Source organism: Ursus arctos, unplaced genomic scaffold (assembly GCF_023065955.2).
Source record: "Ursus arctos isolate Adak ecotype North America unplaced genomic scaffold, UrsArc2.0 scaffold_34, whole genome shotgun sequence".
NCBI classification, from domain to species: domain Eukaryota; kingdom Metazoa; phylum Chordata; class Mammalia; order Carnivora; family Ursidae; genus Ursus; species Ursus arctos.
The window spans coordinates 22,952,019-22,968,012 of NW_026623030.1; the positions used below are offsets into that span (position 1 = coordinate 22,952,019).

A 15,994-nucleotide genomic window follows, 5' to 3' on the forward strand; every position below is an offset into this window, starting at 1 on the left:
TCTCCACTCCTAGGACCTTGTCCCAGGGCTCTAGGGGGCTCCTCAGTGCTGACCCAACCCACTGGCAAAGGGAGTGCCTCAGAGTCTCCAGTTCTCTCAACAGAGCCCAAGGCCTGACACACATCCTATGGGCCCTAAGTCCCAGCAGCCATGGGGCTCCATGCTATTCAGGCTGCCATGTTCCCAGAATCCGCCTGACACACATAATCTCACTCACTCCCCCCCAGTAGCCTTATGGGGTTATGCACTATTATGGTCTCCATTTTCCAGATGAGGAAACTGAGGCCCCAGAAGGTTTAGTGCCCTGTTTGAGACCCTGCACCTCTAGCTACTGAGCCAGAACTCTCCCCCAGTAACCCGTCCCAAAGATTCAGTCGAATAAAATAGTCCTCAGGGGGACTAGCTGTATGGGTGCTCTTCAGGGGCACACTTATACACCCACCTGCCTCTGGAGGGCCTGAGCCCATCCGAACACCTGAACCAGGGGCTCCCCATCCCCCACCATGCATTCTGCACATCCACTGTGGCTGCAACAACCATGTTGCTTGGCCATTTATAGCTACTGACTGCTCACACAAGTGTTTTAACGAAAATCCATGGTGTGCCTATTAGCTAGGGAAACATTTATTGTGGTGTTGTCAGAGAACCTTGGACAGAAAAGCTCTTCTTGACTGATCTGTGTGCACATGCATGGGCGTGTGAGCGTGCATGGGTGCGTGCACTACTGTGCGTGTGAGTGTGCGTGCATATTATGTGCTTCGTGTATGCGCACAAATACGTGGATATGTCTTTGTGCATGTGTGTGTCTGTGCATGTGTATGTGTGTGTGCATGTGTGTGTGTGTGCCCCCACACCTGTGCACACACAGAAAAACAAACCTTTTGTTACTAAAGATTCTGTCAGAAGATGCTCCTGGATAACTCTGACCCACGTGTGACTGGAAAGAGGAGAAAAATTTACATCTTTTTTTGTCACGGCAATAAATGGTTCCTGGGTTTGTGCCCTCAAAATTGAATTTTGTCTTCGCCTGAGAGGGGAGGTGAGTGATGCCTGCCTGGGCCTCATCTCCTTTCACCCTGCCAAAAGCCTCATAAGGAAGGTCTTTTTATCATTCCCACTTTATGTGCTGAGAGAGGTGAAGCCACTTGGCCAAGGTCACACAGAGCTCAGGTTCAAGTGCAATTTTATCTGACTTCCCAGCGTGAGGGCTAAATCACTCCACTCTCCTGCCTCAAACCTTCTCAGGTCGAATGGAGACATTCGAACAACCCCCTCTCAGGCCAGGAGGGCAAAGTCTGCCTTACTCCTTTATTAACTAGTTTGTTCATTCCTGGGAGCCAGGGATCTTGTTGGTTTCTCCCGGTAACGTCCATGGAAGGTTCCAGAACATCAGAGCAACTGAGAACATATTTGTGGATTGATTTGCTTGATAGGATCTCCTTCCACCATGGTACTTGATGGTCTTGCTCCCAAATCAGTATGTTCCGGGGCATTGGCAGCCCCCGGGACTGGTTAGAAAAAGGGTCTCCTGTTCTGAACTCCCCTATGACTCCCCTTGTGTCTGGAATGAAATCCCAAGACTGTGATCTGCCCCACCTGCCTTGCTGGCTTCAACTTGTACCCGGGACTCCCTCCTTCACTCAGCTCCAGCCACACAGGTCCTTCTGCCCCTCAAAGAAGCCAATTCACCCTCTGAGGCTTTTGTTGTCCCTGATGCTAGGAGCGTTCTCTCCCAGTCTCTGCTCAGAGAGGACCCCCGAGCTCACAGGAGGCAGCTCCCGCCCGTGACTTCCACAACTCTCTCATTCCTGTGTAAGATGTGTTACTACCTGAAATTATCTGGGTTATGCATTTCTTTATCTTTGTCCATCTACTCCTTACTCATAATGTCATGACAGGGGGTTTGTCACCGGACAGGAGTCCCCCCCACATTAGCACAGTGCCTGGCACACAGTTGGGGGGAGGATGAATGCTGGGGACACAGAGGATAAGGTGGCCTCTACCCCACAGGGTGTCCGGAAAATTAACTATGAGCATGAGACATGTGTACATGGTGCCTGGCACGTAGCAAGTGCTCGGTAAGTGAAAGATGTCATTTCTTCAATCAACAAGTATTCATTGAGCAGCTGCTGTGTGCCTGTCATGAGCCAGGAGCCAGGGAGAGAGTAGTGAGGAAAACTGAAAAGGACCCTGCTTTCCTGAGCTGACTGTTCACCGACACTGAACAAAATAAATAAGTGAATTACACAGTATGTCAGGAAGCGAGAAGTGCTCTGCAGAAAAACAAAGCAGAGAAGGGGTTCTGGAGGGCAGAGGGTGAGTGGCTATTTTAAACAGGGTGGTGGGGAGGTCTCACTGAGGAGATGATATTTGAGCAAAGATTGGAGGGAGGTGAGGGATGGAGACTTGCAAATGTCTGATGGAAAAACACTCCAGGTAGAGGGAAGTGCAGGTGCAAAGGCCCTGGGGTGGGACCCTGATCACGTTAGAGAATTGTGACAGTCTCCTCTCTGCCGTTTTCTTTCTCAAAATTGACAAGCACAAGTGCCTAACGCCCAAGTGTTGCCGAAAGCGTGCAGCATCTCTCGCTATGACCCAGCTGCCTGTCTCTTTAACCTTGAATGCCTTTTTGGGTCTCATGTGTCACTGGGTGGCGAGTGAGCTCCCCTTACTTCAGAAGAACGGCATGGGGTGGGGGGGCCTTAGGTGGTGTCTGCCTCACCTATGACTGCCAAAAGTGGTCATGGGGTTATTTTTAAACATAGGGAGGAAGTATTTATTGTTCCCAAGCCGAGGAGAGGAGAGCGGGGCAGACTGAGGGATTCTTCTGGGGAAGCAGTGCTGTATCCTTTCCACCATGGTGAGTAGCGAGGGCTCCGTGAGGTGTGATGCTGCGGAGAGGGGGAAGGGGGAAAGGAAACAGCACCTACGAGCAGAGGACCAGAGGGGAGGGGGGGAAAGGTGGCTTTTGAGGGCCCCAGACCCTGGTGAAAAAAGCCGTGCTTGCTGTGTGCGCACAGAGGAACCCCAATCAATGCCCCGATAAGCCACAAATAACAGCAGCTCCCAGGGACTCGCAAAAACAAAATAAGAGAGTTGGCTTTTTTATGGCTTGTCTACTGACCTCTCGAGGAATCAATAACTCCCAGGGCTTGCAAAATGGGATTGAACGCTTTTAAGGATCAAATTGTAATTCTTTTCTCTTGTTCAGGCAGCTGGGGAAAAGAATCTTTTTGTTTTCACCTTTTGAACTTGCAAATTTAAAACCTTTCTCTCTGTGTTGTTTGGTTAGGCGTCCCCCTCCCAAAGCGGGAAGCCACCAAATCAGGGCCAGTCTGGGGGAAGAATTAGGGGCAGAGACTCTGGAGTCAGACTGCCCAAGTGCAACTCCGGTTCTGCCATTCTGTGACTGTGTGACCTTGGGCAAGTGAACCAACCTCTCTGAGCCCAGGCTGACTCTCCAGTAAAATGGCTATGGTACTAACAGCATCTACTTGTGGGGTGCCTGAGTGGCTCAGTCGGTTCAGCGTCTGCCTTCGGCTCAAGTCATGATCTTGGGGTCCTTGGATACAGCCCCGCGTAGGGCTCCCTGCTCAGTGGAGAGCCTGCTTCTCTCTCTCTTCCCCATTCATGCTCTATCTTGGTCTCTCTCTCTCTCTCTCAAATAAATAAAATCTTTACAAAAAAAAGACAGCATCTACTTGACTGGGGGATTAAATGAAATCATGTATGTACGGTGTTCAAGCGTTTGTTCTGTTTCAAGTCAGAGAGAAGTGGGGTCGGGACAAAGGTTAACTTGCTCTTCTCTGCACTGTTTGCCTATGCAAGGACAGCACATTTAGAGAGGAGATTTCACTGCCATCTGGATCAAAGGAGAATTGGGGAGGGGGAGGAGTGGGTTTTAACACCCTGAAAAAGTATCATTTCGTAAGGGTATTCCTCACGGTTTAGTGAGCCTGACGTTCCCCCACCCCCATCAATTCTCTTTCTGTGCATTACTGAAATTTTGTGAAATGCGTTGAAACAGAGGCGGCTGGATCCTGCTGGGGCTGATCTCAAAGTGTTGCCTCCTTCCCCAGAGACGCATCTCCACCTCCCCTAGTTTGCAAAGGAGGTGCTGCAAGACCCAAGATCTCTGACGATCCACCAGAACCAGCATGCTTTTGAGACACATTACTCTGTTTTCCTCTGATCCCTCCGGTATCACCGTTTTGAGATGAGCGTGGGCTTCATACGCCCATTTCACAGATGAGCAGCTGAGGCTCACTCAGAGATGGGACAACCTGACCTAGTTCTCTAACTCCCAGCTTCTGTCTCTTTTCATCGATGCTCCCCTCCTCCCGCCCCCTCCAGGCACCGAAGAAAGCCAAGAAGAGAGCAGAAGGCGCCAATTCCAACGTGTTCTCTATGTTTGAACAGACCCAGATCCAGGAATTTAAGGAGGTGGGTGCAGCTGTTGAACCATCCGCCCAGATGGAGATTCCCACCTGTTAGAGAGAACGCTCCCTCGGTCCACATTCCCTGCAGGGACCTCTGGGCTAGATGTTTTTATCCTCCAAATAACCCCAGATCCAGTCTCAACATGTGCGTGAACCATTTAAAGAAATTATTTCTAATATTTTTTGCTGATCATCAAAGTAAAGCACATTTCTTGTCGAAAATGTTTGGGGGGGATTCAGAAAAGCACAAAGGAGAACAGTAAAACAACCTACAATTCTACCACCCAGAGATAATCCGTTAACATTCTGATATCCATCCTTCAAGTCATTTTTGCATTACGTGTATATAAACTATTTTAAACTATTTTGCTATTTTTCTTTGAGCAATTCCTCATCAACTTTTTCTATCGTTTATTGAAACCACTCCCTATGGTTGGAGGTTACCTTTGTTTAGACTGTACTACGATTATGAATAACACATCTTTGCTTGTTTCCTTGGGGCAAATTCCTAAAAGCAGAACTGCTGGGTCAAAGGCGCTTTGAAAAACGAACTAAACACCAGGACTGCTGGCCCTCCAGAAACTCTGTACGGATCAGCCTCAAAAGGAAAAAGTGACTTTTCCCCCTGTATCTCCATCAACATTGGGTATTAATAGCCTAAAATATTATTTCTGCCAAACTGAGACGAGAAAGAATATCTCTTAGATTTTAAATTATATAGTCCTCCATTGTTGAATACTAGCCAGGTGGAAACCCCATCACATTCTATGGGAGTGCGCCTTATTAAGTAAACCTAAGTACCAATTAGGCCAAATTGAGCCACTGCCCGCAGGCTTAGAAGGATAGACTCTGAATTAATTTTCCAGCAGTCATGATGGCTCACACTGAGTCATCCACACTCCCACCTGGGCCTTTAGAGGAAAACATGCTGCAGAGGCCGGTGTGCTCTGTACCAAAGGGGAAACCATTTGGGGCTTCCAAGTGGGACGCGAACACTTACACTTTTTTGTCCTCACTAATGTTGAGATCACAGGAATGCTGTGTCCCATAGGCCACCAGGGAAAGAATTCCCAGGACGAAATATTCGTATCTGAACTTGAAATTGTCACCTTGCTGGGAGAAGACGCCGCTGCCCCTTCCCCCTCACCCTGTCCCAATCCCTGGAATGAGATCAGCTGCTGGGGGCGTGGGGAAGGGGGTGCAAATACTTTCAGGAACAAGCTGCAAAGAATTCAAAAAAATGTGGCGATGATAAGTCATCTGTACAATGACCTGGGCATTTACAAAGCTCTTGGGAGCCTTCATGGGAGCTACCCAGGAAAGATTACCCGCCCCATTTTATAGATAACTGGGCTTTCTTTGGTGGTAGCGGGGGAGATGAGACCCCAGGTATTAACTTGATTTTTTTAAATAAAAACTTCTTGAGATGTAAGTCACACAACTCTAAATGCACCTTTGTAAGCTACACGTGCAATTCGGTGGTTATTTACTGAAGTCACGGAGTTGTGCAGGTATCACCACTAACTTCCAAACATTTTCCTCACCCCAGAAAGAAACCGCATAGCCATTAGCAGTCATTCCCCATTCGTTCCCTTCCTTCCCCAGCCTCTGGGGATCTATTTTCTGTCCCCATGGATTTGCCTGTTCTGGGGATTTTGTAGAAATCTATCATACAGCATGTGGCCTTTTGCCCTAGCTTCTTTCACTCAGTGTCCTGGGTCAGGGCTCATCCATGTTGTAGCTGGTGTCAGGATCTCCTTCCTTCTTCTTGCTCAGTAATAGCCCATTACGTGGCAAGACCACATTTGGTGGATCCATCCATCAGTTGATGGACATGTGGGCGGTTTCCAGGTTGGGGCTATTGTAAATAAAGCTGTTATGGGCCCTCAGGCACAGGATTCCGTGGGGACAGATGTTTTCAACTCTCTTGGGTAGATGCCTAGCAATGGAATTGCTGGATCCCATGGTAACTCTAAGCGTAACATTTTAAGGAACGTCCAATTTCCAATTTTTGACTCTTGATCTCATGTCCTTCAGTGCTCCCTGAATCCGAGTCCCAGAATCCCATTTTCCCTAGTCCGTAGCCCAATCTCTTGGGCTCCTCCACCCAACTTCTCCTGGGCTGACCAGCCAAATGCCCCCTTCCACAGGCCTTCACCATCATGGACCAGAACAGGGATGGCTTCATCGACAAGAATGATTTGAGGGACACCTTTGCTGCTCTTGGTATGGCCCCCTCCCCCACTAGACCTGCAGGAGGGTCTCCTTATCCCACCTTCCTGAGGGGTGGAAGGTATGACCACTGAAAAGGTCAAGAGCTTGTCATTTTTCAAAGAAACAGCTCAATCATGTTTGGACTTTAAGACAAACGTCGGAAGATAGCTAAGTGTTTTGGCTTAAAGTGTCTTCACATATCTTTCATTTTTCTTTTGAAAACTTTTTTCTGTGATTTTGAATGCAATGCCAGCCCACAATAGAAAATTCACAAAATTCAGAAAAGTATAAAGAAAACTTAAACATTAAGTCACATTCCACTGTAACATTTCAGCCTTTAAGACTTTTCTAGGTACATCTGGTTTTTTTGTGGGTTTTTTGTTGTTGTGGTTGTTTTAAGATGGGAATCATTCTATTTTGGATTCACCTTTTTAAATCTAACATCTCAATAGTGTGAACACAAGTGTATGGAGCTTTTCAAAATACGTGTGTCCAAACTGCCACTACCACTCACCCCCCTCCACTTCCACTCCCAGAACTCAGGGCCACCATGAACAGCTGCGCAGGTTGTGCACTATACCATTCTACAGATTAGTATTCATGTCTGTAGCCACTGTAGATTTTTATATTTAAAACATAAATTATCTTAAGAAGTGGTGGCTTTAAAAAATTTACACAAAGGTGCGATATGGGCTTATGGCAGAGGCTAGCATAGGTATATCAGAATCTCCGAGGCTGTGTGGGTTACAGCAGATATAATCTGAAAAAGTTCCCTCAGGAGATTCTGATCTGTCTCTTCCACCTCCAACTGAGAGGGATAACTTATAATATGAGCATTTCCCATTTAAGCAAAAAGTTTAAAAATCTGTTTAAAATGTTCCAGGTTCTGAAGACACTATTATAAAAATAGCTAGTCCCTCCCCCATTAGATGTTTGAGTTGTTTCCAGCTGCCTGGCTATTATAAATAACACTGTGGAGAACATCTTTTCCAGTGAATCTGGGCCCCCCCTCAACTCCATTTCTAATTGTCCCTAGACTAGATTCCCTTAAGTGGAATTACGAGGGCAAATGCCAGGGTCCTGACAGCTGTTTCGGCTCCTCCCAGGGCGGGGGGGCGGCAGTGGCTGACTGTGTGTTTCCTGCCCTAGGGCGTGTGAACGTGAAAAATGAAGAAATTGACGAAATGCTCAAGGAAGCTCCAGGTCCAATTAACTTTACTGTGTTCCTACAGATGTTTGGGGAGAAACTTAAGGGTAAGTTCGTGTGTAGGTCCATACGTGTATATTTGTGTATGTGTGTCTGCATTTGTGCACGTGTGTGTGTGTGTGTGTGTGTGTATCTTTACATGTCTTCATCTTTGGGCATGAACGAAAGCACCGGGAGGGCAGACAAGGGTTGGCACTGGGGGAAAAAATAAAATAAAATAAAAAGCAGCAGTTCCCATTGCTCCAAGGCTTACCCTGAACTAGACCTCATCCTCTGCACTTCGGATGTGTTACCTTATTTAGCATCTAGGAGGTAAGTTCTACTCTTATCCCTGGTCTAAGGCTCAGAGATGGAAAGCCACTTGTCTATGGCCACACAGCTAGCAAATGCTGGAGTCAGGATACACATCCCAGTCTTTCTAAATCTAGATCTATGTTTGAGCTTGGGTGTGCTCAGAAATGACTGGATTCTCAGCCCACTCTTTCCAAATACCAAGTTCACTGCTCAGAGGAAGCAGAGCCTTTCCTCCAAGCAAACAGCCTGGCCCTGGCCCCTCCATCTTTGGAGAGAGTTGGGCCCTGCCTCCTGGGGTACCATAGGTTCCCAGCCACCCATGGCATGATGCAACCCTGTTTTCTCTTTCAGGGGCAGACCCAGAGGAAACCATTCTCAATGCATTCAAAGTGTTCGACCCCGAAGGCAAAGGAGTGCTCAAGGCTGATTAGTGAGTGGGATGTGTGGGGGAGGACATGGGAGTTCCCTGCTTCCCATACACACTCCCGGTGCCAACACCTGCTGTTCTCTCTCGGCAGCGTTCGGGACATGCTGACCACGCAAGCGGAGAGATTCTCCAAAGAGGAGGTAATGGCCCCTTGGACACACACTGCACCCTAGCTCCTGTGTGACCCTCTTTCCTAAAACACCCCTGGCCCCACACTGACAGAGAACCTGCTACTGAGCCCTCTAACTCATTTCATTCTCTCAACCACCTACGAGGTAGGGACTAGTATTACTGTCATTTTATAGGTGAGGAAACTGAGGCCCAGGGAAGTTAGTCACTTGCCCGAAAGGACACCACCAATGCTAAATTCCGGGGCCTGGATTCAAACCTAGATTCTATCTGACTCTAGGTCTACCTTCCTCACAGTGCCTGGAGCCCTGGTTAGAGCACCAATTTCCTGATGGAGTGAGGGTGGCTTGCAGGGTGCCACACACTGTCATGTATGTGCCACATACCGTCACTGCACTGCACAATTCTTCTGGATGCTGTACTCATAAAATAATATTGTGGAATATCTAGTTGTTGCAACTATTTTCCAGCAGATGGTAGTAAAGTGTGCTGTTGTAATTTTATTATTTTTTTAAAGCTGTATATATGACTTTTTCTGGCAGGTGGCAGTAATGTGCCTGGAAAAAAGGGGCACTTCTGCTAATTTGCCCAAAGTCCTGTATCAATAAACAACGGTCCTGTCGATATTATTAATGAAATATTTAAAATAGCCCCTTCTCAGGCCTGATGCCATCAGGTGTCACATTTCACTAAAAATTGTATTTAGATTTTCCCCTAAAACTCCAGCAGTTAAAAAAGCCTGCCTTCACCTCCTACTAGCTTGGTGACTTGGGACAAGCTCTTTAACCTCACTGTGCCTCAGTTTCCTCATCTGTAAAGTGGGGATGGTAATAAAACTTCCCTGGTAGTGCGCTGTGAGGGTTAAACAAGCTAATACGCACGAAGTGTTGAAGCGTGTGGTAAGGACAATGTAAGTATTAGCTATTATTGGCCAATATGTATTTTTTAAAATAACTAGTCAATACTTTTTAAATGTGGAAACTGCATGTTGAAAAAAAAAATCTAGATTTCTCGTTTCCTCCAAAAGGTCTGGCCTCCTAGCCCACGTGGCCGCATTCGGCTGGCTCTGCCCAGCTGCCGCCCCTGTAGATGGGTTGTGTGTCTGCTTTTAGCCACAGGCCCCCCTTGCTCCCATACACAACTTACACATATGCGATTCCTGCTTTACCTGCTACAGGCTGGATACCCAGGAACATCCCACAGGGTGGTCCATGGGGTCAGCACCTGCTGCAGAGCAAGGAAGGGCAGGAAGCAGGGAGGCAAGGAGGGAGATGTGGAACCTCAGCTCAGGCCCAAAGAGGGTCTTGGCTGCCCCCCTACCTCCCAGGGAGCCCTGGAGCTAGAATAACCTTCTAAGAAGCCCCAAGTTGGGCCCCACACTGATCAGTTGGCTGTGGGCTGCCCCAGAAAGGCCATGACCTTGGGCCTGGCAGCTCTCTGCAGCAGCTGGATGACAAGGCCTTCCTGGAGGGGGACCCAAGTGTCGTGTCTCCACATACACCATAGCCCTGCTGCCTGTGCCTCTGCACAGGGACCCAGCCCACACAGAGCGGTTCCTCTCACTTCCCATCCTGTCATGCTCAGCACGTGTTGCTGGTTCATTGCAGATTGAACAGATGTTCGCCGCCTTCCCCCCTGATGTGACTGGCCACTTGGACTATAAGAACCTGGTGCACATCATCACCCACGGGGAAGAAAAGGACTAAGAGGGGCTCACCACCCAACCCTGGGCTTGTCTTTGGTGGGGAGGTGGTCTCTGCCCTCCTCTCACTTTGCCCGGTAATGCTGCCATCCCTGCTACTGGCCTGTTAAGCTGTGTGGCTGCCTCATTACCCACCTTTATCTTCTTTGCAGCCTCAGTGGCATATAGATACCTTGTGGCCACACATCCTGCAGATGGAAATCCATCTAGAAGCTGTGTTGAAATAAACAGGACGTTGTATATTTGTTCATGGTGTTTCTCTGACAAAAGTCCCTTGAATAAGGAAGATCCTTTGCTGGTTCCCATGAAGGCAGAATATGAGCTAGTGATGTCCCTGTTGTCATTATTATTGAATCCTAGTAACTCTTTATTTGAGATAGACCTTTACAGCCACTCAGGACTATTTCTATCAAGGACCACAATTTACTGGAATGTTAACTAGAGGACTACAGCCCTTTTCTTCAAAGAGCTCAAGCATCTGTAGAGCCTAGCTTCCATGACATCCTCTCCTTTAGGATGCCATTGGAATGTTTCTCCCATTGATGTGCTTGGACAGCACATGAAAATTTCTCCCATGAGAAATGAAGAGGAACAGGTCTCACATTCATTCTAAGAATATGGCTCATTTGGCAAAAAATCACATCCATTTACTATAAGAGGTTAATTTCTAATTTCAGAAGTACTAGTTATTTGTTCTGGTCACAATCTCAGGGGGTTCTCAGGAGCCATGGTGACCTCATACAACTCTTGCCTCCTGTCTCAGCTCTTCTGTCCTAATTCCTCTACCGCATCCCAGAGAGGCTCCCAGAACCCTAGTCTAGTCTCTTTGTAATGAGTGTGAGGAGGCACTGGGGTTACAGAACAAAACATTTATTCTCTCTGGTTAAGGTACAAACGTAGCCCCATCCACGTCAGACCGTTAACTTCTTCTTGAGCCTCAGATCATCCACCCTTTCTGGTAGGCTGTCTGAGTGTATGTCCCTGCTTCGAAACTCTCGTGCAGTGTAGTTGCTGAGCACCAGCTGCCGAAGGCTGCTGTGGTCCAGGGGCTGCTCCACTGTGTCAAAGACAGGACTTGTGTGAGGAGCTTGGAAATCAAACCCAGCATGGGGTGGGCATAGGTAGCCTCCTTTCCAGGGACGGTGCCTCTCTACCCGATTCACGGATGCCCAAGGCAAGGATGTCCAAACCTAGTTTGGGGTTCCTCCATCATGCTGGGAGTGGAGTGTGAGCATTCTTGAGGCTCAGGGAGGAAGAGCATCAGTAGAGATGTACCGCACAGGGATGCCCAGACAATAATTATTTTTTCTCCCAAGAGGATGTGAAGGTGAGTTTAGTTTAATGTCAAAGAAACAGGGCCACCATGCGCAGTCGTTCAGGATGTAGACTGCACAGTCATCTGGTGGAGACAGGTGAATAGATGGGCTGAAATCCAACCCCCACTTGATTGCCAAACCATGTCCACACAGAAGGGACCCCTTTTCTCAATTAATCTGTCCAGAGGGGGTGCCTCTTTGAATTCACACATAGGGGCCAAAGAGACTAGCACTAAGAGAACCCAACGATTACCAACATGCCCTTGAGCAGAAGTGAGGGCATCATCTGCAAGTTCCTGACCTTGTGAGGGCAGCATTACCAGCAGCTGGGCCCTGCCCTCCTCCTTTTAGGAATGCAAAGGGCCAAGGGAAGTGGTGCTAAGGTGGCTACGCCAGACCAAGCTCTTACTCCTGCTAAGTTTCAGCTGCCTTGACTAAATCAAACAGGAGGTGTGCGTGTGTTGGCACTCTTCCCCCAGTCTCCCCCCTTCACCTTTGACACACCTGCACACGTGAAGTGTTGCTTAGAGAAGTGGGACAGGTGTTTTTTTTAATCCAGTTTTCTCTGATTACTAAAGTTGCCTAAGATTATTGTAAAATTTAAACAATTACAGAACTGTTAAACTTAGAAATGCAAAGTTCTCTATAAATTACCACCAGTACCCACTGTAAGTCAGGCTATAACTCCTTTGTTTTTATAGGCATAACCAAGATACTTTACTCCTTCCCTCCCTCTCAACTTCCCTCCCTACCCCCCTCCTCCATCCTCTCTCTCTCTCACTCTCTCGTTACATACATCTCTTTCCCTATTATACATCAGGGTTGTCAAGGGCTGTCTTGGACACTATAGGATTTTTAACAGCATCCCTGGCCACTAGATGCCAACAGCACCCCTGACCTCCCAGTTGTAACAACCAAAAATATCTCCAGACATTGCCAAAAGTCCCCTGAGGGGTAGATCACCCCTGGTTGAGAGCTACTGAAAAAATATATATGTATATTTCTATAATCCACATATATTACAATTATATACATAATTTATATACCCTGTGTGTGTGAGAAAGAGTTCACATTGTCCCATTGCATTCTTTTCCGTGTCTGCAAGGTATTATTATTGCATGGATGGGTGGACTGTAATTCCCATAACCAGTTTCTAATGGGTGGGCATTTCAGTCACTTCCAGTTCGGGCCTGCAGTGAACATCGTCCTACTTTCATCTTGGACCCTTGAATAAATGTTTCTTGAAGGACCAGTTTGCACAGGCGAGAATATGGGCTTACAGGTGTATTCACGTCTCAGCCTCGCCACACGTGAGGCCACTCTGCCCTCCAAAACCCAGGTGGGGCCAATTTTCTCCCCACCTCCAGAGAGAAGAGCTGCTTCCCACAGTGAGGGGAGCATCATGAACTTGTGCCCTGGAAAGGAGGGAAGGTCCACAGCAGAGTCACAGGGGACACAGTTAGGCATCTGGCTTCTGTTATTAGCCAAGCCGCTGCTCCTTCAGCCATGAGGTTGGGGGACATGGTTGGGGGGGGGCAAGGTGGTCGTGGGTGGAGTCAGACTCAGGGGCATAGGGTGAGGGTGACAGATGGGATCAGGGAAACTTGTGTACCTACAGTTTTCCAGTTTGTAAACTGGGGACATTCTAAGGTTCATTTTAAATGGTCACAAAGTAGTGATTTAAAAAATATATACCCAGGATCACTAAACTCCGGGATCTTCATTGCACTGTAGGGAGAAGCATCCTCCCTACGAAACAAGTCAAGGGCCACAGCCACGGTGGAACCCAATGGAATGCATGGGCCCACGAGGCTCATAAAGGGAAACTGAGGCTCTACAGGTCTCCTAGCAACCTGCACAGGTCGCGGGAGGACGAGAACTCACCTTCATCCAACTTGTCGCTGAAGGGGTCAGGCCCGAACACTGGGGGGATGACCTTGATGGGTTCTGCAGGCTTGAGGAGGGCGGAGCCACCCCAGAAAGGGTTGATGAAGGGCGGTGGGGTCTCGGTCTCTGCCCCTTCCATCTCCAGCATCCGCTTGTAGGACTCCAGCAGCAGCAGGTCGTTGGTCTTCTTCTCAATGATGGCTGTAAAAAAAAATCCATCAGAACCAAGAGGGCAGCGGAGAGACCTGGTTGAGGGTGGGGTGGGGTGGGGATTGGGAGTGACGCCCCCTGCTGGAGAGGAAGGGAAGGAACAGGACAAGGTTTTTCTCGTGGGTTATACCATGCATTCTCCAGGGGGCAGTATCACCCCGAGAGGGCAAAATTTGGTTGCTGAGAGGCAAAAAAACCCAAAAACAAACAAACGAAAAAACCAAACAAACCCAAGAAAACCAACCCTGACTTTATAACATAAAACAGATATACACACAGAACATAAACAACCATATAGTGTATCAAGAGAGTTAAAATTGCCTGAGGATGAATATTAGGAAAAGAATGTCTAAAAAGACTCCTCAGGAGGCAAAAATAATGAAAAGGAGGTTGAGAAACACTGGGTTACACCAAAAACTGGGAGCCCCGGGAAGCCCCTTAAACTACCGATTTTTCCCCTGTGCACTCTTTCTCAGGTTTCCACACCTTTGCTCATGCTGTTCCTTCGGTCTAGAATGCCTTTCCCTACACCCCTCCCTGAATAATGCCTGCTGGTGTTTTAAGACTTGGATCAGGGCTCCGTTCCCTGCAGGAACGTTTCTCTGCCTACTCTGGGGGACCTGCCCTTCCTCTGTGTTTCACAGCCCCATGCAGTCAGAGTCTTGTGTTCATTCACTCACTCAACAAATGATTACCGGATGCCTGCTATGCCAGGTGCAGGGCTGGATGTTCCAGATGCATGGAGGAAAAACAAAATGACTGTAACAGTAACAGCAAGGACACAGTCCCTGACCTGACGAAGCTCACAAGCTTCAGTGTATGTGAGGAAGATGGAGAGAAAGACAAATTCAACAAGGAAACAAATAGATACACATATCCCTTGCTATCCAGAGGCTCATTATCTAGATTCGGTAACTACTGGATTTGGATACAATATGTTAAATAAACCTTATACTACCTATACTGTGGCTATTCTTTCTGAAAATCAGGAACCAAAAATATTTGCATCTGGAACCTGCTATCAGATCTCGAAAACCTCATAGATTCAGAGAGTGAGAGCCACTGTACATGGAGACAAACTGGGTGACTGTTACATAAAGGGGCTGCCATGAGAGGGAATGATAGCGTGTGGGGAGGGGAGACCAGCTTCAGGTGGGACAGTGGAGGGAAGTGTTGCTAGAGAAAGGACATTTACACTGAGATCTGAGAATGAGGAAGAACTGGGACAAGGATTCCAGGAACAGCTTGTGCAAAGGCCCTGAGGTGAGAATGTGTTGAGGCGAGGGTTGCAAGACTACACTGGAGAGTGACTTGAGGTGGTAAGCAAGGACTGACAGCAGGATGACAGGAGTTGAGAAATGGAAGCAGGGGCCAGGCTGTGCAGAACCTGATAGGCTGTGGGCAGGAAAGAGTTAACACAGCATCCTGACCACTATCCTTCGAAGGGCTTGCTTCCCAGGTTAGCCTCAGGCTGGCATCAGGGAACTTGGGTTTCAGGAAGGTTCCTATCATCATTAACTGATAATAGCAGCTCAGTGTGCCTAAACTAGGTATACAAAACATGTTTCCACTAAACACCTGTTTTTTTTCCACACCCTTGGCACAGGCTCTCTAGTAAGCTTCCCTGGTTGACATTGTCACAACTCAATGCTGGGGGAATTAAGCACATCCTGTGTGACCCCACTGGGAGAGGATCCTTGGAAGCTTGCTCCTGGCTTCCTCCAGACTTCACCCCAGGCCCTTTTTCCTTTTGCTGAAGGATAAACTTTTGCTGTAACAAATCATAGCCACGAGTACCACCACATGCTGAGTCTGTGAGCCCTTCTAGCAAATCACTGAACCCAGCAGGAGTGGGCATCATAGGAAACTCCCAAACACAGACTGTATCAAGCACTGTAGATTTTATTCTAAGAGCAGTGTAAGCCGTTCATTCCAAACTGTCATGATCTGTGGAGGGGTATCCCTCCTTCTCTATCCTGAGCTCAGGCCTATGGCTAGAAATGTGTATTCTAGTTCATAGGCATTTGCTATGTGGCAGGCACTGCTCTGAGCACTTAATTTCTTCCTTTCCAATCTGTATGCTTTTTGTTTCTTTTTCTTGCCTTATTGCATTGCTTAGGACCACTAGTATGATAGTGAATAGGAGCAGTGAAAGCAGACATTCTTGCC

At 47.8% G+C, this 15,994-nt stretch overlaps 2 protein-coding genes across 2 annotated transcripts in view; one reads left to right on the forward strand and one right to left on the reverse strand.

Annotated features, from left to right (window-relative positions):
- The first annotated feature begins 2,675 nt into the window (after nt 1–2,675).
- Nucleotides 2,676–10,657, forward strand: MYL2 (myosin light chain 2). The gene is made up of 7 exons (XM_026515109.3): nt 2,676–2,860; nt 4,354–4,443; nt 6,590–6,665; nt 7,803–7,907; nt 8,506–8,584; nt 8,673–8,721; nt 10,318–10,657. The coding sequence occupies exons 1-7, from the start codon at nt 2,858–2,860 to the stop codon at nt 10,414–10,416; spliced, it is 501 nt and encodes a 166-aa protein (XP_026370894.2). The 5' UTR covers nt 2,676–2,857; the 3' UTR covers nt 10,417–10,657.
- Nucleotides 10,658–11,297: 640 nt separating this feature from the next.
- CCDC63 (coiled-coil domain containing 63) overlaps nt 11,298–15,994 on the reverse strand; it is a 29,970-nt gene continuing 25,273 nt past the window's right edge. Inside the window, exons 9-10 of the mRNA XM_026514569.3 lie at nt 13,613–13,816; nt 11,298–11,469 (exon numbers count right to left, since the gene is read on the reverse strand). Of these exons, the coding sequence (XP_026370354.3) occupies nt 11,324–11,469; nt 13,613–13,816 (350 nt within the window). The 3' untranslated portion in view covers nt 11,298–11,323. The remainder of the gene's footprint in view (nt 11,470–13,612; nt 13,817–15,994) is intronic.